Source organism: Panthera onca, chromosome E1 (genome assembly GCF_046562875.1).
Source record: "Panthera onca isolate mPanOnc1 chromosome E1, mPanOnc1 haplotype 2, whole genome shotgun sequence".
Classification (NCBI taxonomy): domain Eukaryota; kingdom Metazoa; phylum Chordata; class Mammalia; order Carnivora; family Felidae; genus Panthera; species Panthera onca.
In genome coordinates, this window is record NC_138352.1 from 20,661,110 (window position 1) to 20,683,770 (window position 22,661).

Consider the following 22,661-nt stretch of genomic DNA (forward strand, 5'->3'; position numbering starts at 1 on the left):
GGCTCACGGCCTGTCTTCCCCCCGACCCCAAACTCTGAAGGTCCCAGGGACAGGAGTGGCATCTTGCATTGGGCCCTATACCGCAACCCTTAAAAGCCAGGCTCTGGAGCCAGCCCCAGTTCAAACCCCAGCTTTGCAACTTACTAGCTGTGTGACCCTAGGCGTGTTTCTTAACCTCTCTGTGCCTACAGTGCTCCTCAAATTCTTCACCTCCTTCAGGGCTTTCCTCAAATGTCACCTTCTCAGCAAGCTGGACTATTTACAACAACGCACCCCGCTGCCAGCCGTCTGCATGCCCCAAACCCTGCTTTATTTTCCTCCCTTTCAGGTACACCTCCTGATTCACTTTTAATGATCCCGTGTGCTATGCCTGTACCAGAACGAAAGCTCCGTGAAGGCAGGGATTCTCTCTGTTTTGTTCTCAGCCACATTGCCATTGCCCGAATGGTGCCTGGCAGGTTTGGGCTCTCGGTGAATATTCCTTGAGTGACAAGGCATAAAAACAGTATCTACCTCATTGTTATTTTGAGGCTAAAATGAGTTAATACATGCAATGCAGTTAGAGCCTGGCACACAGTCAGTGCTAAATTCATGTTACTTCTTATTCATCTGCAACAGGGATCAAAACGTAGACTGCCTTCAGGGGCCAGCAGGTGGAGGAAGTGAGCGAAGCAGGTGAATCAGGGACAAGACAGGTGGTAAGGCCTGTACCACACACAGAAGGGGCTGCCTGTGGTCAAAGCCATGTGAATGTGGTCATCCGAGATGACGGCCCAGTGTTACCAGATTTTTCAGTGCTGACCCCTGGGGTTCCAGAGGATTTCTCAGGAGGCCTTAATGTTGGGGGTGTTTCTGTGCGTCTCTGTGTTTACTTACTATTTTTTCCCACCGGTTTGTGAGCGCATGTGATTTCGTAATGGAAGGCCTTTCTTTTTTTTCCTAGAACTTCACTATCCCATAGCGAGGCATTTGTTCTCAAGAGCAGTTGGGAATAGGACAGTCACCAAACTCAAAAACCAACCAACAAACCAATCCACCTCAGCCCATGAAAGTGAGGCCACAGGCTTCACCTCTTGCCCTTGAACCAGATGGGGGAGGTGATTAGAAATGCCTGTTCGTGCTGGGCCTGTCCGCGTGGGGCCTGCGGATCAGGAGAGGCATATTATAGGGAGGAAATGGAGCCCAGAAGGGCATGTAGCCTGCCTGGGTCACACGTTGCTAAACGGCAAAGCCGGAAGGAAAGCCCTGGTCTGCCAGGCTCTCTGTTCGGGGTCTTTTTGTTATATTGCAACTACCTCCTTTCCCAAGGAGGCCTGAGTGAGGGGCTAAGAAGCTCCATTTTTGCAAGAGCTGGGGTTGCCCTGGCAGTAGAAGAGGTGGTGGGCAAGGAGACAGGGCCCTGGGTTAACACAGGAGGCAGTCAGAGACCCCCCCCCTCCGCCCTGGGGCCTTCTGCCCTGGCCAAGGCCAAGGAGGAAGGAGCCAGAACCAGGTGGGAAGCAGCCTGGTACTTCGGGTCCACATTCCTCAGGTTGTCGTACCCAGGAGGGCCCCGCCGCGTGGAAAGGACCACAGGCAGCTGTGTTGATGCTGTTGGGAGAGGGGTCATGACCTGGGGGGTTTGTTTGAAAACCTGTATAAACATCTTCTATCAGAGGGAGAGTTTATGCGTATGCGCCTTAGTCAAACAAGTTGTTGGAGATGATGTATTGTGAATGGGTTTGTTAAGTCTGAGCTGGGGCCATAAACTCTCCTCGAGCCCCAGAGGGTGCTGGGGAGGAGGCCGGCCCCCCAACCAGAGGACCTCCGTTTGTGTCTCCCCATCCCGGCCTTGCCTCCACGGAAAGAAGCGGTCTCTTCCCAGAGGCCGGGTCGGTCCCTCCCGGAGCCAGGAGCTCTATCTTGGCCGCTCACGGGGGCCTGGCCGCCACACTCATGCCACCCCCAACTCCTACCTTCCCTTGCTCGGAGCTGAAGGACAAGATGGCCTTCCCTCGCTTGTCCTGGAACCGGAGCCGGCACCCCCATCTGCACTGGTGCCCGGAAAGGGGGTGTGGAGAGGGTGTCCGGGCGGCCCTCCCACGGCTCCCCTGTTGCACTAAATGGCTGTCCATCTTTCGGTGGCTTGGACTGGAGTCCTGGGGCCGTCCTGTCCCGTCAGCACCTGTCACACCCCACTCCAGTGTGCCGGCACATCCGGCCCCTGATGACTTCCCTGACTTCCACGATACCACCTCCTGCAGGCACGGTCACCGGTCTGGTCCCTGCTTCTGTCCTTGTCCCCGGCAGGCTGTGAAGCCAGCCCCACAGCCATGAAGTAGGCCGTGTGCTCCTTGGCTCAGAAACCCCTCCCCGGCGTGAAAGCCAGAGTCCTTCAAGGACCAGCAAAGCCCCACAGAAGCTGTCCCCGTCCACCATCCCGCACCTGCCTCCCCCACCACCCGGGCCTCCTTGCCTTCGATCCAATGCCGCCTTCTCAAGGAGGCCGCCCCAACTGCCCTCTTTAATACTGCGACGTACCCACTGTCAGCCTCACACCCTGCCCTGTTCTTCTTTCTCCCGAACACCTAGCACCTTCCACAGCCATGCTAGATTCGTTATTATGTCGACCTTCTTTGTTTGCCTCTCCCTGCTGGAAAGCCAGGTCCACAAGGGCAGGGCTCACTCGCCGATGCGTCCCCATGACCTAAAGTGGTGTTTGGGATAGAGTACATGCTCGATAATTACCGCATGGATGAATGGTTGGATGGATGGATGGATGGAGGGAGGGAGAAACAAAAGCCAGGAGCCACTTCTGTCCACAGGGACGTTAGGCACCAGGGGAGGGGGCCGAGCAGGGCCAAGTGCGTGGGTCTGGCATCGTGGTACCCATCTGGGGGTGGGGGGGGCGGTCAGTGCCTAGGTGCCCTCTGCTAAGACATCAGGCATAAAATGATCACCACCCCTGGGTGCCCTGTGGTTATGCTGAGCCCATTTATACAAAGGAGAGGGTGACAGCGGGCTCCAGGAAGGAGGGTCACCCAGCAGGCCCCAGTGTCTCTGGACAGTTTACTTTACATGGGATGAATGTAAGCATCTTGAGTGTATACACAGAGCCAAAGGGGGGGCGAGGGGAAGAAAGAGAGAGAGAGAGCATTTAACTTCCTGAAAACGCTTTATAATAATGCAGAACAATTATATATAGCAAACGCCTTCAAAATTTAAACCCTTTAAACATTAGTTCTTTAGCATTAATACACACAAATGCTATTACGGGGGACGGGGCGGGGGGCAGCCTGGGGACCGGAGGAAAGGGCGAGTTACAGCCTCCATAGGGATCAGAGTTTCAACAGTGTTACTTATAAATTATGGTACATCGATGTTATTTACTGATCTAGGCAGCCAGAGGAAGGAAGGATATACAATGTGGGGTAAACACATTCATACCAGGATGAGCAATGCTGGCAGGAGACGCAGCTTTTTAACATTAAAAATGTATAAAGTATTTAGCAAAAGTTACAGAAAACAGACCAAATAAGCAAGTTTATTTTGTTAGAAAATTCCACTGTCACGGGCTTTGCTGATGTGCTCGTCTGTGAAAGGGCTGCCCACGCCCCCGGCCCCCATCTCCTCTTCCAAAGGGAAGGGAAGGGAAGGGAAGGGAAGGGAAAGGAAGGGAAGGGAAGTGATGCCAATTTGGGACCCCCTGTCACCAAGGATGGCTGGTGTCCCTTTATATGTCTGTTCCTGGGTCCACGTGGCTGCTAAGAGCCAGTCTGCTGAGTGCAATGCCAGAAAGGGCCCGTCTCCGCTTGACAGGGGAGTGCAGAGGTCTCGGGAGGGAATGTGACTTCACTTTGGGTTACAGGACGAATGAGGCAGCAAAGTGGGGCCAGTCCAGTGCTCTTGCCCTGACGCCATATGCTTTCCTTCTCTGTCCCCACGTCACACCGTCCCCATTACGGCACCTGCGAGCCCAGACCTTTTGCATTCCACCACTGCAATCCTACTAGAAACATCTCTCAAACACCAAGGGTCAATGTCCCCGGAACGGCACACAGAGAGATCCGAGGGGCACCGCCACCCGTCTCTGTCAGAGGACCCTCCCAACAGAAAGGCTCCAGACAGGGCCACGCGCCAGCATCTAAAGGGTCAAGGAAAACGAACCATCGGTTGTCGTCACCCGTCTTATTCCCACCCAAGCCTGTTGCAACAGGATTGGGTCCTTCACCGTCCACAAAAAAAAATTCTCCCGCGGGGGTGGGATGTTGGGAGTCCTTCCTGGCACATCTCGACCCAGAGGCGCCCACGAAGCATGGGACCCTGCAGACTTGGGCTCCACGGCCAACACCTTCACCTGGCCTGGACCCAGGAATGTCTTCTGTTTGCTGGGGGTTGGGGGGGGGAGGGGTGTGCCTGGTTGCCTTCAAGGGCTCACCTTCCACTGAGCAGGACCTAAGCAAGACACGGTTGGTGGAGTCATTACCTTGGGGGTCACGCCCATAGCCTGCCCGGCGTTAGTGGGGTTTGGTCCTATCTCCGTCACCACTGGCCACCACCCAGTGGGCTGCAGGCACACGCCTGGCTCGATGTGACCGCCAGCTGAACGAGGCTCCGGCAGTGACAGGAACCTCACGGGAAGAGACGCGTTCTTCACGCCCGAAGACCTCAGCACACGCGATCAAAGATGGGCGGATGAGACCCAAAAGGTAATGACTTCTGCTTCCTTCAGGGGCCCGGGAGGAACTGCCTCATTCTCACCAGCTCAGGAAACTCTTTAATCTTAGCTCTGCTTTGCGTCTACACAGAGAAGTGCCAGGGTACCCCTCTCGGGCAAGTTCCAGACCCCAGCGTGCACGGCGGCGCCCGTGGGGCCCGGGCCAGGCACGACCGGGTGTCAGGTGAGGGACTGGAGACAAGAAGGGGACAGCGTTCGAAGTAGCTGGAGGAGCCTGGGGAGACCAGAACGGACACCTGCAGCCCAAGGAAGCGACACAGATCCAGGGGAAGGCCGCTGACGAGCCAGCCCCGAGTTCTCACCCCCCGCTTTGTCCGTTCGCTTTCCACACCCCCTAATGCTCAGTGCCTTCCCCGGGGCCACGGCGGGGGGTTGAAGCCAGGGTCCCCGGGAGTACGTGGATTTGCCAGCCGACAGTGCGACACAAGTGGGAGGCCCCCTTCCCCCCTCTTCCCTGGCCCCTTTCTGCACAAAAGCCTCAAATGGACCACAAAGAACCACTGTGGGCACAGCTGGCATCTGGAGAAGGAGCCTCGGGAGACACAGGAAGCAGCCGTGCAAACAAGCCGGAGACCCCGGGCCGGGAACCACTCACGGGCGCGAACAACTCGCTTCAAAAAGCGGGGAAGCGGCCGTGGGTCACCCACCCGTGCAACGGAGCGCTACTCTGCGAGACAAGGGGACACGCTGGTGACACACGCACGTGGGTGACCCAAAGCATTAAGCCGAGAGGAAGAAGGCGCGAGGGCCGCATCGGCAACTCCGTTTCCCCGACATTCTAGACAAGGCAAACACCATAGCATCAGAAAACCCATCAGCGGGAGTGGGGGGAAGGGGGACAGGAGTGGATCGACCGTAAGGGAGCCGCAGGGAATTTTCAGGAGTGATGGAAATATTATGTTGATTTTGGTGGTGCATTTGTCAAAACTCACGGGCCGGGGGGACTCTCACTGCACATCAATGAGCCCCGATACTGTTACGTCAAATACCTCTCGATAAACCTGAAGAAAAGAAAAGGCAGTAGGTCTTGGAGGAGCGAGGGGGTTGGGGGGGGGCGGGGATATGTGGATCTGTACCTCACTTCACATCTTTAAAGTGCTTTCTCTGTCTACACGACCACCAGCACAGGATCCTGTTTAAGATCTCCCTGTCAAGGCCACGCACGGCTGGAAGCGAAATCACTTAAAACGAGCCAAAGTGTTTGCTGTCCTTTGAAGTTTATGGCTTGTGTTTCCAAGAAGGGAGTTTGGCTCAGCCCGAGATGTTCATGCACCCATCCGCTCATCCAGTAATCGATTGGTTCTCACAAAGGGATTAAAAAGCCCTGGTTTGTGCACATGCACAGCGTTCCCGTCTGCTTCAGTTGCTAACCAGCCCCGATGAGGGGGGCCTCCTACTGCAGAAATGCTCCTGGCTCGACAGGAGGGGGGTGGAGGGTAGAAAGGAGACCCAAGGTGGTCTTGATCGCAGCTACCCTATGGCTCTGCTGGCCGGTGCTTTGCAATAGTGATTGAAGGCGACAGGGAAAAAAAAAAAAAAGGAAGGAACAAGAGATTTCTCCCAGACACTGTCGTGGAAACCGACTTACTCTGCACACCATTTGTCTTATATTTCTTTTCTCAACGATCTGGCTTTCACTGACCAAACGAGGTGCGTCCATGTTTCCCGGGGGGCAGGGAGAAGGACCCACCTGTTCCAAGAAAGAGAACAATGGAGGTGCTCAGGAACATTCCAGACACACTCCCGAATACGCCCGGCCACACCCTCTTCTAACCCGAACGCAAGAACAAAAGAGAACAGCAACAACGAGACAGAACGCTACTCCCAAAGCTCGCTTTGGGACATTCTAGACTTCACCCTAAGCTCAGTTCCCCCCCCCAGGGCAGGAGCCCCGTGAACAGACCGCGCTCTTCAATCACTGGGCTCGCTGGCCGGCCTTGGGCTTCGTTATTCCTCTTTGTGAAGAGAGGAGAGTTATTTACAAGAAACAAGAGAGATCTCTGAGATCCCAGTCGGATACGGGCTGCAAGCTCTGGTGACCAGATGATTACACTCTTGTGACTGTCCACCTGTCCACCTGCCATCCAATGGTGGACCCCACACTGGCGGTGGTTTGTGTTCTCATTACAGGCTCCAGGTGGGTCGAATGTGGGACAGATGCAATGTTCTCACTGTCCAGAAAGACCTCTCAAGAGCCCCTTGTCTGCGTGGAGAACAAAGGGGATGGGGAGAGAGTGCCGGTCTCACATGCGGCTACGTTTCCAGCACCTCTCCTGGCTCATGCCCAGTATCGCTCCATAAGTGAACGAGTGAGCGAGTGAATGAATGAACGCGGATCTACCAGCATTAACAGGATCTCAGGAAACCTCAAAGCTGCAGAGAGTACTTGGGTGTGAATGCCAAGGTCACCGAATTGCAAGAGCCCCGGTGAAAAAAGTCTAAGTCTACACAAACGAAGAGATCCCGTGCCCGGTCTTGTCCCCAGATCTCAGCGCACTGCCCAGCCTTCTCTAAATTCCCGACGAACGGAGGAGGAGAGAACAACGAAAAGCAAAGAAAAGAAGCGTGTTCAACGTGGGGGAGGGGGGGCGGGGAGAATGATTCCGGAAAATAGACCGGCCCACACGGGGCCCAATCCAGGCTCCCCTGGAAAAGGCAAGAGAGCTCCCCCTGTCCCAGGGAGCAAAGGAAGACTCAAGAATCCTCACACGGGAAGGAGAAAACAAAATCAACGAGCCGTATCGCACTCAAAATATCTGTGTTAGTAACAAGGCTACTTACTAGCTTTGAACATTTGAAAATCACCCACAAATTAGTTTACTAAGCCACAAAGCGATGACTGCTAGCACCCATTTTGAATAGAGAAACCCAGAAATAACATCCTAAAATTGGTCGCTGGTGTCATGGGCACCAACTCCAGATCTGGAAGCTGTGGTCCTCCGTGGCAGGGACACACCCATTCTCACACTCTCGTGCTGGGGAAGGCTTTCACGCTGGCCTTTCTGGGTCGGGGACAGTTCAAGAAGAAAAGCGACAACGTCTGGCTTGCTCTAGAATACTCAGCATCTTTCTGCTAGAAGCTGTGAGGCGGTAATTCTGAATCAGTGAAAGAGGGGCCGAAAGACTCGAAGTCATCAACTTCCGGCACGTGAGACCCAGGGACCAGCGAGTTGTGCTCTTAGAATCGTGACCTTGTGTGTGTTGGGGGGTGGGGGGGGGCGGGGTATGGACCCTGCACGTCCAAAGTAATCGAAGGGAAAAACGAACTAAGAAAGATGGGCTCTCAGGGCACGGGTTCTGGGCTAGACTCTGCCCCCTGCTGGCCGTGTGACCACGCCCACCTTCAGGGGGCACTTCTACGGGTCCCCTGGAGCCAATTCTCAGGGTTAGATGCTGCACAAGGTTGTTTGCCGTGTTTCTATAAAGGGAGAGACTGGTGAACGAGGACCCAACGGGACGGGCTGAAAGCTTCCCAAGTCACGCACCAACCCGGCTTTCCCAGGAATTCGGTGGGGGGGGTGGCAAAAGGGGAAGGGGGCACCAGCACCAAGCAGGGCTCTGGAACGTGCAGAAGCAGAGGTCAAGGTGACAGGACACTGCCTGGAAGCCAGGACCGTCTGCCATGTCCGCACGGTGTCCACGAGGGAGAGAAAGCCTCATGGGGGTTGGGGGGGGGGGGGCTGGAGAGTCACCCCCCCACCCCCCACGCACAAGCAGGGGGAGCCCTCTGGGGGTGGCAAAGACCCATTCCAACCCATCTCCCACAGGGGACCGACCCAGCCCCAGTAAGAGCCCGGGAGGGGGTGGGGGCGGGAGCTTCCTTGAGGAAACAGCCGAGGGCTGGGTTGGAGGAAGGTTTCCAGCCCAGAGACCTGACAGGAGATGCCTGACCGAATATAAAAACACGACTCAACACTCTGACTTGGGGCCGATGTGCTGAATGAGGTAGTTCCGTCCTGACCTCTCCAGGCAGGGTCAGTCTGGGTAGAGAGGAACCAGGCCTTATTCCCAAGACCCCAGACGATGAAAAGTGGCAAAGGAAGAGCCAGGATGTGGGTTTCCAGAATGCAACGGGGGGAAAAAAAAAACTAAGAGGGCGGGCCGCAAGAGGTTCTGGGTGCGGGCTGTTGAGCTGAACGGTGCCTTCTACCCACGATTCCGACCCTCGTCCTGGGTTGGAGACAGGGACCTTTCTCCCATGACCCTCCAAAGCCCGCCACACAGCCGGAGGCAGGGCCTTGGGGGCTTCCGGGGACACAAGCGTGTGACGCAGCCAGCTCTGGGTGGGGATGTGACCCCTACAGGGTGCAGCAGGGACCATAAAGTTCCAGCCTCAGTCTGTTCTCGGAGCAGCAAGCACAGGACAGGAATCGGGGGGCTTCAGCCTCGGAGACAAGGGTAGGGCTGTGGATCGGTCTTCTTGGCCTGGGGACACGGGCAGCTCCCGGCGGGGCCGCCTTTCTGGAATCACCAGCTCAGCAGACCCGGACAGTGGGTGGGAGGACAGCTGCACTCAGCAGCGGCCCCCTGGCCACCTGCTCTCCATGGGACCCCCCGGCCCCTCTCCTTGGCAGGACCCCCGGGGCCGTGCATGCCCGTCTAAATCTCCATGTCCACAGGGCGGATGTTGCCTGTCTTGTGCTCTCTGACCCACAGCTCCCTGTCTTTGGCTGGGTCCACTTTCCGAAGCAGTTGGTCCACAGGCTCGACTGTCTGTAAGGGACAGAGAAAGGGACGTGGTCAGAGGTGGCGGCTGGGGACAGCACCATTGGGCCACGCTGCTTATGCCTTCTGGCCTTCGGAGTAGCCTTTCTAGAAGGTCGTGGGGGCCCCAAGGGAGGCCTTGGGGAGGGACGGCTGTACGCAGGGTTGCAAGAGCAGGGAGCCCCAGGCTCCTGTCCCCGTTCTGCCCTCCAGCCCACAGGCCTGCGTGACCAGGCAGGGTGGCCCATGGCCACCAGTCCGGGAACTCCTCCATCTGTCCCCACCTTAACCATCCAAGAACATGGCAGATAGAACTTCAGCTTTAGAGATTTTGAACAACACTTCTGGGTTATTTATTATTTTGGGGGTGAGCAGGCAGGTGGTAAGAAATTTGCCAGGGGAGGGGGTGCCTGGGTGGCTCAGTCGGTTAAGTGCCTGAGTCTTGATTTCAGCTCAGGTCATGATCTCATGGTTGGTGGGTTCAAGCCCCGTGTTGGGCTCTGTGCCGACAGCATGGAGCCTGGTTGGGATTCTGTCTCTGTGACTCTCTTTCTCTCAAAATAAATAAATAAACTCAGGGTGCCTGGGGGGGCTCAGTCGGTTAAGCGTCCGACTTCAGCTCAGGTCGTGATCTCATGGTTTGTGGGTTCGAGCCCCGCGTCGGGCTCTGTGCTGATGGCTCAGAGCCTGCAGCCTGAGATTCTGTGTTTCCCTCTCTCTCTCTGCCTTCCCCCTGCTTGTGCTCTGTCTCTCTGTCTCAAAAATAAATAAACATTTAAAAAATAAATAAATGAATAAGCAAACAAAAAAAGACATTTGTCAGGGGAGGCGATAAGGCCTTCAGTACTTCAATGGTCATGACCTTCTCTCTCCTCAAGGGAACAGCTCACGTGTGTCTCCAGCTCACGTGCTTGGGATGGAGCCACACGGACGTGCAGAACAGACCGTGAGCCCCTCCCAAGAGGTGGCTCGTGGGTTCCAGCACCTGCCACGGACCACCTTCACCAGCCCAACGCAGGGTGGCTCTCCTCTCGCCCCGCCCCGTGGGTCCTACCGGCCCCGGGCAGGGAACTCACGCTTTGGTTGAACATGTCTGTCTCGTGCCGCAGCTGTGTATACTGGCATAGATGTTGTCGAATCATCTCTACCCTCTCCGCCTCCAGCCGCTCTAGCTCCTGCCGAGGAGGAGACCACACAGCCCTGAGCGTGCGCCCTCACCTCGGGGGACCTTCCCACCATGCAGGTCCCAGCCCGCCCTGTATGCAAGACACGCGACTTAACTGTCCTCGATGATTTTAACACACAAGCCTCGCTTGCCCAAAGCGCGCGGCATTATGGGGGAGCAGCGGGGTTCGAAGCAGGGTCTGTTGGGCTCGGACTCCTGATTCTGCACCAGTGCATACCCAGCCCTAGTTCCCCGACGAGGTGGACAAATAGGTCACGTGTGGAGGTTCTGTGCCTCTGACACTTGGGACTCTGTCCCTGGGCCTCTGCGGAACAGCCTCCCCTCCTCTGTCCATTCCGGGTGCTGAGGTGCAGACCAGAGACCAGGTCAGGGGAAGCAGGGAGCGGGGGGCGGGGGGGGGGGGATGGCCATTGGGAAACGGAAGAGAAAGGGTTTGTCCTCTGGCTTCTAGAGGGTTCCGCACCTTGGGAATTTAGGGGATCAGACTGCTGTTCTGGGCACAACTAGGTCACTGCCTAAGTGATTAACAGGGAAGGAGGGTAAGTCAGGGGGGCTTAATTAGGGGATTAACCAGGAGGAAAACTGGGTCACTGTCCCTGGGGGAGGCCTCTAATCTGCTCTGGGGGGCTGACACGTGGGGAAGGCAGAGAGTTCTTCTGTCCTGTGCTGGATGGATGAGGACAGCTTTGGGCGGTGGAGACAATAATGCCTGGCCCAAGACCTCCCTTCTCGTCCAACCCGATGGCCCAAGTGCCAACCACGCTTCACTGTCCAATCCAACGGGTGCTGGGGAGGAGATGCTCTCCCTTCACAAGAAATACTCAGGAAGGCAAAAGAAAAGGGGTCTGATGCCTATTCCCTGTGCCCTTTGGGCAGGGACCTCCCCTCCCATTCTCCCTAAGTACCTACTACCTCCCATCCCACTCCATACGTGCTTCTTATCCTTCTGGGGGTGGGAAGGGTCATGCGTCCTACAACCTGGCTATTTGTCCTAAAGGCACCACTGTACATTTGGCTGAGGGCATCCTTGGATGACCCTGACCCTTCAGAGGACAGCCAAGGAGGACACAGTAAGACTCAACCCTCTCCTGTGTCCACACAGCTAGGAAGTGCCCAAGCAGGATCTGAATCCACACAGACTGGCTCAGGGTCGAGGTCTTGACCTTGGTGGTAGAGCAGATCTAATGACCACCTCGATGGCCACCTCCACTCCATCATCCTCACGGACGCCAGCACCCCCCCCACCCCCCCCCCCCACCCCCAGGACTTCCTGAGCACGGGTCCCTGTGCCGACACGCTTACACATCTCTGCTCACTCACCAGTGTGGTGGTCACCATCTCTTCAAACCACTTGGACTGGGCCTGGTTGTAGAGATCCACGCAGCGCATGAGGTCATCTCCTGGAAGAGACCATCAGCCACCATCACACTCTGTCTTGTCCTCACCATGGCTGCCCTCTCGTGTCCCTGGGTCGTGGAAGCCACTGGAAAGCGGACAGATGGAAAGCAGAGCAAAGGAAAGGGGCCACCCAGCATCACGAGAGAACAGCTTCGGAGTGCCCATCGGAACTTGACCCCAGATAACCAAAAACTCAGGATGAGGGTTTCCTTAGCGTGTGTACGTGCGAACGTGTGCGGTGCTCCCAGGGCACCCCCAATCCTACCATGAGCCCAAGGAAAGCTTCCCTCTCTAAAGATCCCAGTTTCACTTGACATTGGAGGGTCCTTCTTGGTTTTAAAACATGTCACGGCAACCTGGAAGCAGCCAAGAGTTCAAAAGGAAGTCTGCAAATTGTGTGTGTGTGTGTGTGTGTGTGTGTGTGTGTGTGCGCGCGCGCGCGCACCCCAGAATATAATTCTGAAACACAAAATAACGTGTCTGATGGTTTGTGGCTCGTTCATGTGCAGCGAGGGTACAAAAACATGCACTGGCAGCTATATATCAATCCCAGGACAGGGGTGACAAAGAGAGGGAAACAGGGTAGGTGGGAGGGAATGAGCTCTTCCCACGGCATTTTATTTCATAAAAGAGAGACGGGAAACCAATATAACTACTCAATCTCGATGGCTGGCATGTTACTACCTTCTGTAACGGCAGGTACATTTGAAGCCTTTCGTTAACCAGAAAGAAAACACGCTTTATGTAAAAACAATCGCAAACATTACTAAGTACACAGGCACCAAGAACCTGGTTCCTGGAACCGAAACACAGTTCCTGGACCTGTAGCATCAACGTGCACGGAGAACTTGCTAGAAATGCAGGTCTCCGGGCACGGAGGAGGCCTGCCGAACAGGAAACTGCATTTTCAGAAGAGCCTCGGGTGAGTGGCGTGCACCTCGCAGCCGGGGTACCACCAGAGCACGCGGCTCCGTCTCAGTGTGGTTTTCTGATCATCGCAGGGTGCCAGAGACGGGAAGGCATTGTGGTCTTTGTTCGCGGCGGGAAAACCTCATGAGCCAACCCGAAGCTCGCTCTTTAGGTCTAGTGTGGTAATTCCAGCAAATTCAAAGTTACTTAATAATATCCCCTAGGGGCGCCTGGGTGGCGCAGTCGGTTAAGCGTCCGACTTCAGCCAGGTCACGATCTCGTGGTCCGTGAGTTCGAGCCCCGCGTCGGGCTCTGGGCTGATGGCTCGGAGCCTGGAGCCTGTTTCCGATTCTGTGTCTCCCTCTCTCTCTGCCCCTCCCCCGTTCATGCTCTGTCTCTCTCCGTCCCAAAAATAAATAAAAAACGTTGAAAAAAAAATTAAAAAAAAAAAATAATATCCCCTGGCTCACGGGTATTCTGAAATGGAGGTGAAAGAAATCAGGGAGACTCGTGTCCACGTGACCCAGGGCCCAGCTCAGTACCCCCTCTACCGAACTATACCTAGCCAGCTGGGAGACGGGGCTGAGTAACAGAACGCAGTCAAGGGCTGTGTTCATTTTGCTTTTGATCTATGGCCAGCGAATGGGTCCCCGATCCCAAGACGGAATGACCAGGAGAGAAGGAAGTGTATGCTTCACTGCAAACACATTCCCACCAGCCCCCGCCCGCCGCCTGGCCGAGGGGGGTCGGCATATCACCCTACAAACGTACAATGATAAAACTCCCAAAGCCCTCTCTGTCGATCCCGATTTCGAGAACATGCTTCGGAAAACTTCTCCGACACCAGGAAATAGGGCAGCTGAAGGAGACTGTGTCTTCTCTCCAAGTAGCCCAGGGGTACCCTTCTGAACAACCAAGGGTACCCTTCTGAACGAGCTGAGTGGGAAAATATGGATTCTGGAACCAGGGTATCCGGGCTGTCTTACCGGCATCCCTGTGCAGGAGCTGTGGCAACTTGCACAAATCAACGAACCTGCTTAAGCCTCAGTGTCCTCATCTATGCGAACATCTATAAAACAACAGTACCTTCACAGGGTCATGTGGACAGTTAAGTCACCCGATACCTGTCTGGTGTTTGGAACGGACACAGGCAGAGTTGGCGCGACAGTAACGCGAGCTAAGGGGGTGACGGTGACAAATGAGGTCAAGCCCCCTGAGGACCCAGAGGTGCTCCCTTCCGGCAGCCTTGGAAAGGATGAGGGAGGGAAGGAAAAGAAAGGAGAGAAGAAAAGGAGGCATCTTCTGGGTAACATGCTGTCCAGAGCAACGGAGACAAGGAGTCTTTGGAAGAAAAGAAGGTGAGATTCTGGGGAACAGGGCTCCATGACTGTGATCCTGGGGAATGTTTGTCACCTGCCATCTGCTTTCTCGCCTGGAAAGGGCATAGAAATACCTCCCTGCAGGAATGGGGGGGGGTTCAATGCGGAGGCTATGACACACGGGGCCGGGCACCTCGCACATAGAAAAGGTTTCGGAAAGGTAGACTTTTTCACAATCAGATCCAAGGACAAGGACAAGTCACTTCCATCACAAAATAATTCCAAACTTTAGGGATAAGAGACGTATTGTCTGATGGCAATGCACCCAATGGAGACACAGCAAAACCAGAGAGCCAAGGTAACCGAGCCCCCGGCCTGTGAAAATGCAACATTTTCTAAATTTGGCTTAAATTTAGTAGAAGTAGCAAATCGCAAGATTCATCTAGAACACAAGAGAAAGGAAAACACGAGAAATCAGGACTTGAGGAACGTGGTAAGGAGCAATAGTGTGAGGAAAAATAAACGCCCACCGGGGCAAATATTTACGTATTTATTTTTTAAACCTGGGGTCAAAGGCAAAAAAAGTGATTAAAAAAATATGCAGAAAGGAAAGGTCTAAGTCAGTCACAAAACCCAGAATTTACAAGGGAAAAGGGACCGCTGTACAAAGAAACTCAACAAAACAAGCCAGAGAGAGAAGAAAAGAAAGAAACACAAAGACCAAAATTAAATGATCGAGGGCAACCCCGGAAAAATATTTCCAATTCAAACCACAGAAGGTTAATTTTCCTGACACAGAAACGTAATCCTCGTCAACCAATCTGTCAGAAAAAGACCAGCTACGTCGACAAGAAACTGGGGACAGGACAGGAGTTCATCAGTTCACAAGAAAAAGTCACACGTGACCTCTACAAGTCTGTCTTTAAAATGCTCAAACTCACTCAAAAAGAAATGTAAACTTGAGTTACCCACACAATATGGATGCTCACTAGACAGCTACGGTGTCGAAGTCGGATCACACACAGCGCTGACCGGAGTTTAGGGAACGGACATCCCTACTTTCGGTAACACGCACACCTCTCTGGAAAGCCATTTGGAAATGCCCACCCAAACCCACACAACGCTTTGACCCAGAAAATCCACACCTGTGTTCTCTCTATCCGAGGACTGAGTCTCACATACACACAGATGCCGGGACACTAACAACCATCACGGCCGCTGACGAATCTGAAAGTCCTGCAAACGTCAACCAGGTGAACTCATGAAATAAATTCGGGGCCAATCACACACTTGGACACTATTCAACCATTTAAGAAGTTCGATGTACAGGGGACGCCCGGGTGGCTCAGTCAGTTAAGCATCCGACTTCGGCTCAGGTCACGATCTCATGGTTTGTGAGTTCGAGCCCCATGTTGGGCTCCGTGCTGACAGCTCGGAGCCTGGAGCCTGCTTCAGATTCTGTGTCTCCCTCTCTCTCTGTTCCTCCCCCGCTCGACTCTGTCCTCTCTCACTCTCTCTCAAAAATAAATATTAAAAAAAATTTTTATTTTTAAATTCAAACATTCGTAAGTGTTCATAGTGATTATATCCAGTGGAGAAGAGTTTATGTTCTTAGGTGCTGATTACAATGTTTTGCCAAGCAGTGACAGAATTTTATTTTTAAAGTAACTTAATAAATTAAACGAATTTAAATAGCCTCTCCCTGTCCTGGGGTTCCCTTCTCAATCCCCGGTTAAGTACATTACGCCTTCTATTTCTGGATCCAATTACCACCAGGCATCGTAAGATATTTCCATCGAATGTCGTGTTTACGTGACATTGCTTTGCTATCCGCTCTTCCTACGCCACTGTATCTCGTAACGTCCAGACGGTGGCTGCTTTGTTCTATGATGAATGAACTGTCCCGAGTTCACCAGCAGTTGAGGTGGGAAAGACTCAGAAGCCATCTGATCCAAACCCTAATCACAGCACATGCTTTAATCCCGGAGGGCAACACGCATTGTCCTTGCAGGCGGTTAAACTCTGGGTCTCTAGGGGCTCCTGGGTGGCTCAGTCGGTTAAACAACTGATTTCAGGTCATGATCTCATGGTTCGTGGGTTCGAGCCCCGCATGGGGCTCTGTGCTGACAGCTCAGAGCCTGGAGCCCGCTTTGGATTCTGTGTCTCCCTCTCTCTCTGCCCCTCCCCTGCTCTCTCTCTCTCTCTTTCTCTCAAAAATAAACCTTAAAAAAAACCCAACAACTCTGGCTTTCTGAAGGAATATTTACTAAGTTTTTTACTGGTTTACCCTTCTTGTGCATCGGCTAATTTTTGCCACAAGGTGGAAGCAGAAACCGACTCAACTGGGGGAATCTTCACGAGAGAAGGTGAAATCTGGTTATTTCACTGAATAAGACGTGGGCCTCCGTTCTGGGGCAGGAGAGCCCTGATCGCCACGGGCGAGCCCTTGGAGTATCACTCCCTGGGGAGGTGGGGGGTCTTTACTTCTGCTATGGGCTCCTCGCAGGGACAGGACACGGTGTCACGGCCCCCACCCCAGCCTGGCCTTTCTGTGCGGCCAAGGCCAAGGTCGGGGGAGGGCAGGAGAGGCGGGGGGCGGGGCTGGCCGCACTCACCAGCCTGCGTGGACTTCCTCCGCGCCTTCTTGATATCCTCCTCTGTCTTGTTGCTCAGCTTGATCTCCAGCTGCTGGGTCTTTATCTCCAGGTCTCTCTGCCTCTCCGTGAGGGCCTTCCGGGCCTGGGGTCCAACGACACGGGGACGCTGCTCACAGGGCCCCGCGGGTTATGTGGCCCCCCTCCCCCTTGCCGGATAAGAGTCCTCTCTTCCCCCTGGTTCGTGATGTTTTTTTCCCAGCAATGCTTAGTGGCCGGAAGCACCAGCCAGCCCATTTGGGGGCCGGATGGGTCCTTTGCCAGCAGCAGCTGGCAAACTCGGGGGTGCCCACAGGAGTACGCATCCCTTGTCCTGCACCCCTCCCCAAGGCGCTGGGGTCAGCAGCTCCTGGCGAGGTCGGACCTCCCAGGCCTTGGCAGGGGAGCGATGCACTCAGGAGAGAATTGGCCCCGGGAGGCCCGGAGAAGGGCCTGTGGACCAGCACACGAGCCAGCGGGGGCTGTCCCACAAAAGCACGGTGCGTGTGCCTGAGTGAGCCCCACCGTGTCTCCCACTGGCCCTGTGGCAGTGACCCGAGTGCCACGGGGAAGCGGCTCCTCCCTGCCCCTTTGGCTGGGACGGGGCTGGAGGCTGGCGCTCCCCGCCCCCCACCCCTGCCACGGAGGAGCCGGCCCATCCGCTCCCAGCAGGTCCGGCCTCCCGGGCCGCTCACCTTCTCCACTGCGGCGTGACGGCTGGCAAGCTGCTTACGGAGGTCGGTGATGTGGTGTTCACACTTTTTCATGTCCTTCTTAAAGTTCTCCCGGAAGTTCATCAGGGGCTTCTCGACCTCGCTGTGAAGCTGTCAAAGACAGGAGGGGGGACGCGCTCAGGGCCCCCGGACGGCCGCCGCGGGAGGAGGACGGGGGCGCTCTCCCCAACTCCACAGGGGAAGGTGGACTCGGGGACAGTGGCCTGGGCCACCCGACAGGAAGGCAGAAAGAAGGCGCCAGGTGTCAGGTCTCCGGTGAGAGGAGGTCCCCTCAGCTGGCGAGGCCCCGGGGTTCACGCCAACGGACCGAGGGGTTGGTTAGTGTCCGAGGCTTTCTGGGCCCTTCATCCGCTGCCTCCTACCTCCTGCCTCCTCTCGATTCCTAGAGCTGCCCGTCGGGTTTTGCTCAGGTGCCCATCACCCTTCCCTTCCCCACTGGGAACCTCCTGGGGGCAGAAACCAAAAGCCCACCTCTGTGTCCCCAAGCACTTTGCACAGCGACTGCCACACGGGCGCCATTTAATTAGAGGAACTCAAGTCAGCTCTCTTTGTTGAACATCTGCTACGTGCCAGGCGCTGGGACCGCAAAGGTGGTCTGGACACAGTTCAGAGCCCGAGGAAGCCCCGGTGGGAGGCGCTGGAGGCCGGGAGAAGCTCACAGCTGCGCCCAGGAAGGCTTTCCTCAACCCTCCCGCCTGCATGGGGACAGGTGCACGGACCCTCCCGCCAGAAGGGGCCGGCCTCGCCCTTCGAGGGCCAGAGAGGCGCTGGGTGACGGGGGTATTTCGAGCTTTTTCTTTCTCTTTTATATAAGAGAAGTTTCCCTACTCCACTCTCTTCAGGAGAGATTTTACTTAAATGTGTGTGTGTGTGTGTGTGTGTGTGTGAACATAGGTTATGTTTGATGAGAAAACAGATCAGTGTGGGTCTGTTGCAGGCACAATCAGAGCCCAGAGGACTCACTCTCAGAGTCTCATTCACCCCTCCACTCAGTCTCCCGGAGCCCCCCCCAGGCTCATTCCTCTGCCCCCCCCCCCCCACTCAGCCTCCTGGAGCTCCCCCCACCCCAGGCTCAGCCTCCCAGAGCAGTCCTCCCCCCAGATTCAGCACTCGGCCTCCCAGAAGCCCCTGACTCAACCTCTGATGGGCCCCCCTGATGGCCTTCCAGGGTCTCTCGGCCTGCACCTGTCCCAGAAGTGCCTTTGAAAAGCACAGCTGAACCATCCTGGACACAGGACCTCCCAACACTGGACATCTGTCACTTCTCTGTCTTCCTCTTCACCAGGTTCTGGCTACATTGTCTCTTTTTCTGGAGACCTCAGGACTTGGGCGTTTGCAGCTCTAAGCCACCAAATACTCGGGACTGTGACCTCCAAGAGGGCAGAGGCCCTGCTGGCTTTGCCCCCACTGTGTCTGCAGGGTCTGGTCGGAGCCCATGCAGGCCAGGTGCCCCTTTACTACCCGGGAGAATGGCAAAATCTTCAGTGCCCAATGCCCAGGGGCAGAAGGTGACACCTTTGTGGTCAGATGACCTTTAAAGGCTAATAGAGGGCAGGCCATCCAGACAGCCCTCTCCCCCTGCTGTGAGTTGTAAAGCCTTCCTGTGAATTTTCTGTGCCCCTTGAAGTTGCCTTGCAGAGGAAAACACCCCCATCTGGTGGCAGCTTGTAAGATGATTCAGGCCTGAGAGCAGCCACTGAGGACTGCGTAGATCCCTTTCCCATACAGATCAGGGGAGGAGTAGCCAAACTTAGCTTTCGTAGGAACCTGCCCCTGACTGGGGGGTCTGTGAGGGGTAACTCAGCCTGCTCACTCGGTAACTCTGGGGTCTCTTTCCCAGGGCCTACAAAGGGAATTGATTTCCAGATTTCCATGTGCCCAGGAGTGACCCCCTGAGGGTCTTTTCAACATTCATCCTGGGCTCCAGTCCCCCAGTTCTGTGGTCTGGGAGAGGGGCCCAAGAACCTGCCAATATACCAAAATCCGTTCCCCAGATTTCGAATGACTTTCTGGAAACATAAGGCCACTGGTTGTCATACACAGGCAATCCCATAGATAGAGACCCATGGATTCTCCTGTATTTTAAGTGCTTTTAAAAAAAAACTAATTAAAAAAAATTTTTTTTAACATTTATTTATTTTTGAGAGACTGAGAGAGAGAGCATGAGCAGGAGAGGGGCAGAGAAAGAGGGAGACACAGAATCCGAGGCAAGGCCCAGGCTCTGAGCTGTCAGCACAGAGCCCAATGTGGGGCTCAAACTCACAAACCGTGAGATCACGACCTGGGCGGATGTCAGACAGACATTTAACTGACTGAGACACTCAAGGGCCCCTAAAAAACTAACTTTTTGGGGGCTCCCTGGGTGGCTCAGTCGGTTAAGCATCTGATTCTTGATTTCAGCTTGGGTCATGATCTCATGGTTCGTGGGATCGAGCCCCCACAGTGGGCTCCACACTCTGGAGCCTGCTTGGGATTCTCTCTCTCTCTCTGTTTATGCCCCTCCAACTCTCTCTCTCAAAATACATAAATAAACATTAAAAAAAAAAAAGGCAATTCTTTCTTTAAGAACTCTGGCTGAGTGTCCTCTTATACTCATTCTTAACTGTTGAGCATCTCTCTCTATCCAGATGGTGGAAGGCCTTCCTAGACATTTGTCCTTATGACCTCCCTGCTGTCTCGGGTGGGACAGGCCCCTGGAGCCACTGTCTGCCTTTCCAGAACCCTGGAACTCTTGGCCAGCCCCTCCTGTCTTTCGCCTCCACATCGGAAGACAATCACAGAAATCACAAGTCAGAAGGGATGTCACAGACTATCTGGTCCTGTGCTTTTCGAATGGTGGGTTCCTGAGATTTGTGAGATCAGTTTAGCGTCAGGACCAGCTTTCTGACGAGGACAGACCAGACGGGAACAGGACACATCCGTGCATTTCAGACAGGACAAGTGCGCCTTTGTGAAACACTGGTCTCAGCCACGCACGTGTGTGGCTAGCTGGGTACGGGTACCTGTGTGTTCTGGCTGCCCGTGTAAAATGCATTCCCGTGGGAGTAAGTTCCAACAAGTTTCAAGTACATTTCAAGCCACTGAGCTGATCCAAACTTTTGAGGTCACATGTGAAAAAAAAAAGGGAAGCCCAGAGACGCTAAGACTCGCCCAAGGTCACAACGCTTGTGAGCGATGGCACTGACGTAAGACTCATGTCTCTTGACTCCCACTGTCCCCCGCCTAAGAGCTTCTGTCTGCAGTGCATGGCCTCTGCTGCATGATTAGATTTTCTTCGATCAGAAGGAACTTTTCTATTTTCCCTTCTTCGGCTGAAGTCAGGTCTAACTTCCTTTTGTACACAGTAATCTTCTTTCTTTCTCGGCCTGTTGCTATCAGCTGTGGCTTAAGCCGGCAGACTAGCAAAGCCTGAGAGATTGCCATAACAAAATTGCATTTTTTTTTTAACATTTATTTATTTTTGAGACAGAGAGAGACAGAGCATGAATGGGGGAGGGTCAGAGAGAGGGAGACACAGAATCTGAAACAGGCTCCAGGCTCTGAGCTGTCAGCACAGAGCCCGACGCGGGGCTCGAACTCACGGACCGCGAGATCATGACCTGAGCCGAAGTCGGGACGCTTAACTGACTGAGCCACCCAGGTGCCCCTTTAAAAAAATTTTTTTTAACATTTATTTTTGAGGCAGAGATAAAATTGCATTTTTTAAAGAGCTCTTGCCCCTGACATGGAATATTCAGAGCGGAATTTCAATGAGCCCTCTGGAGCAGACAGTAAGATGGGTTTCGGGCATTTGAAGCCATTTGACCCATGGCGGGTAGATAAACCCTTGGAGCCCCTTGGATTTAACCACACGACCACGCGGCTGCTACTGTGATTGCCTAAGGCCACCAGCGGCTCTCATAGAAAATCTGCGTTTCGTGGGCATTCTTCACAAACCCCCCGCCATCGGGTGCACGGAGTGAAGTCAGCCTTGCTTCGTCAACTCCTGACTTAAAACATCCCGACCATCCCCTGGGGAGGGAAGGGGGCCTGGAGATTCAGCTAATGAGCGATCGTGCCTGAGTGATCACACTTCCAAAATAATCTGTAAATTACAGGGTTTGGAGAGCTTTGGGGTTGGTGAGCATACCCACGTGCCGGGCTGGTGGTACAGCCCAACTCCACGGGGACAGAAGCTCCGGGGTTCGGGACTCCTCTGGACCTCGCCCTACATGCACCTCTTCATCCGGCTGTCCGTCTGTATCCCTTATGACGTCTTTTAATATATAACAAACCAGGAAAGCTAAGTACACGTTCTGGAATTCCTAGCAAATTATCAAACCCGAGGAGGGTGCGGTGGGAACCCCATCTTGCAGCCGCCGTTCAGACGGAGGTGTGGGTAACCTCCGAGCCTCCTACTTGCAACGGACATCTGAACTGTGACAGAGTCTTGTGGGATGGAGCTGCTGCCCCATGGAATGGGACACCAGAACTGCGGGGCGCCCGGCTGGTGTCAGAGCAGTGGTGGGGGTGGGAAGAAAATGGTGCCTCGGAGAGCATTTTGTCACCTGCTAAGCGCTCTATAGACAATCAAGACTCAAGGGTCCTGCTGATGGGGAGTAGATGCCACCAGGGTTCCCGGGGACCCAGCAGGCGACCGTTCAGAGCTTGTAGAGCCGGCTGCAGAAAGAGGACAGAGCCCCTGGGGCCGGGACACGAGAAGGGAGGCCCCCGATGCATTAGGGTGTTACTCGCTGGGAGCCCAGAAGGTCTCACTCACAGCTGGGGTCAACCCAGTCTCAGGGCGCTAACATCCTTCAGAAGCGGGGAGTCCGGTAACAGTTTCTTCCTCCCGCCCCAGCTCTTTATAGAGCCCCTGTGTGCGTCCTCGCCGTTTTGAGCCATGAATTCCGCCCTGTGTGTGCAGGGGACCATCACGGGGTGGGGTGGCGAGGTGTGTACAAAGCCGATTTCTGTCCTGCAACAGCTCGCATCCCTGGGGGACCCCAATTCCTATAAGGAGAGCGCTGGAGAACAGATGCAATCAAGTGCTGAGTGTGGAAGTCAAAGAACAGTCGCCTT

The 22,661-nt window shown here is 54.7% G+C and overlaps 1 protein-coding gene across 8 annotated transcripts in view; it reads right to left on the reverse strand.

Moving 5' to 3' along the window:
- Window positions 1-3,135: 3,135 nt before the first annotated feature.
- GAS7 (growth arrest specific 7) overlaps window positions 3,136-22,661 on the reverse strand; it is a 215,043-nt gene continuing 195,517 nt past the window's right edge. For all 8 annotated transcript variants that reach the window (XM_060647259.3, XM_060647268.3, XM_060647266.3 and 5 more), the window contains 5 exons: window positions 17,562-17,690; window positions 16,849-16,972; window positions 11,928-12,007; window positions 10,498-10,596; window positions 3,136-9,430 (listed from right to left, as the gene is read on the reverse strand). In XM_060647259.3, the coding sequence (XP_060503242.1) occupies window positions 9,317-9,430; window positions 10,498-10,596; window positions 11,928-12,007; window positions 16,849-16,972; window positions 17,562-17,690 (546 nt within the window). In that variant the 3' untranslated portion in view covers window positions 3,136-9,316. The remainder of the gene's footprint in view (window positions 9,431-10,497; window positions 10,597-11,927; window positions 12,008-16,848; window positions 16,973-17,561; window positions 17,691-22,661) is intronic.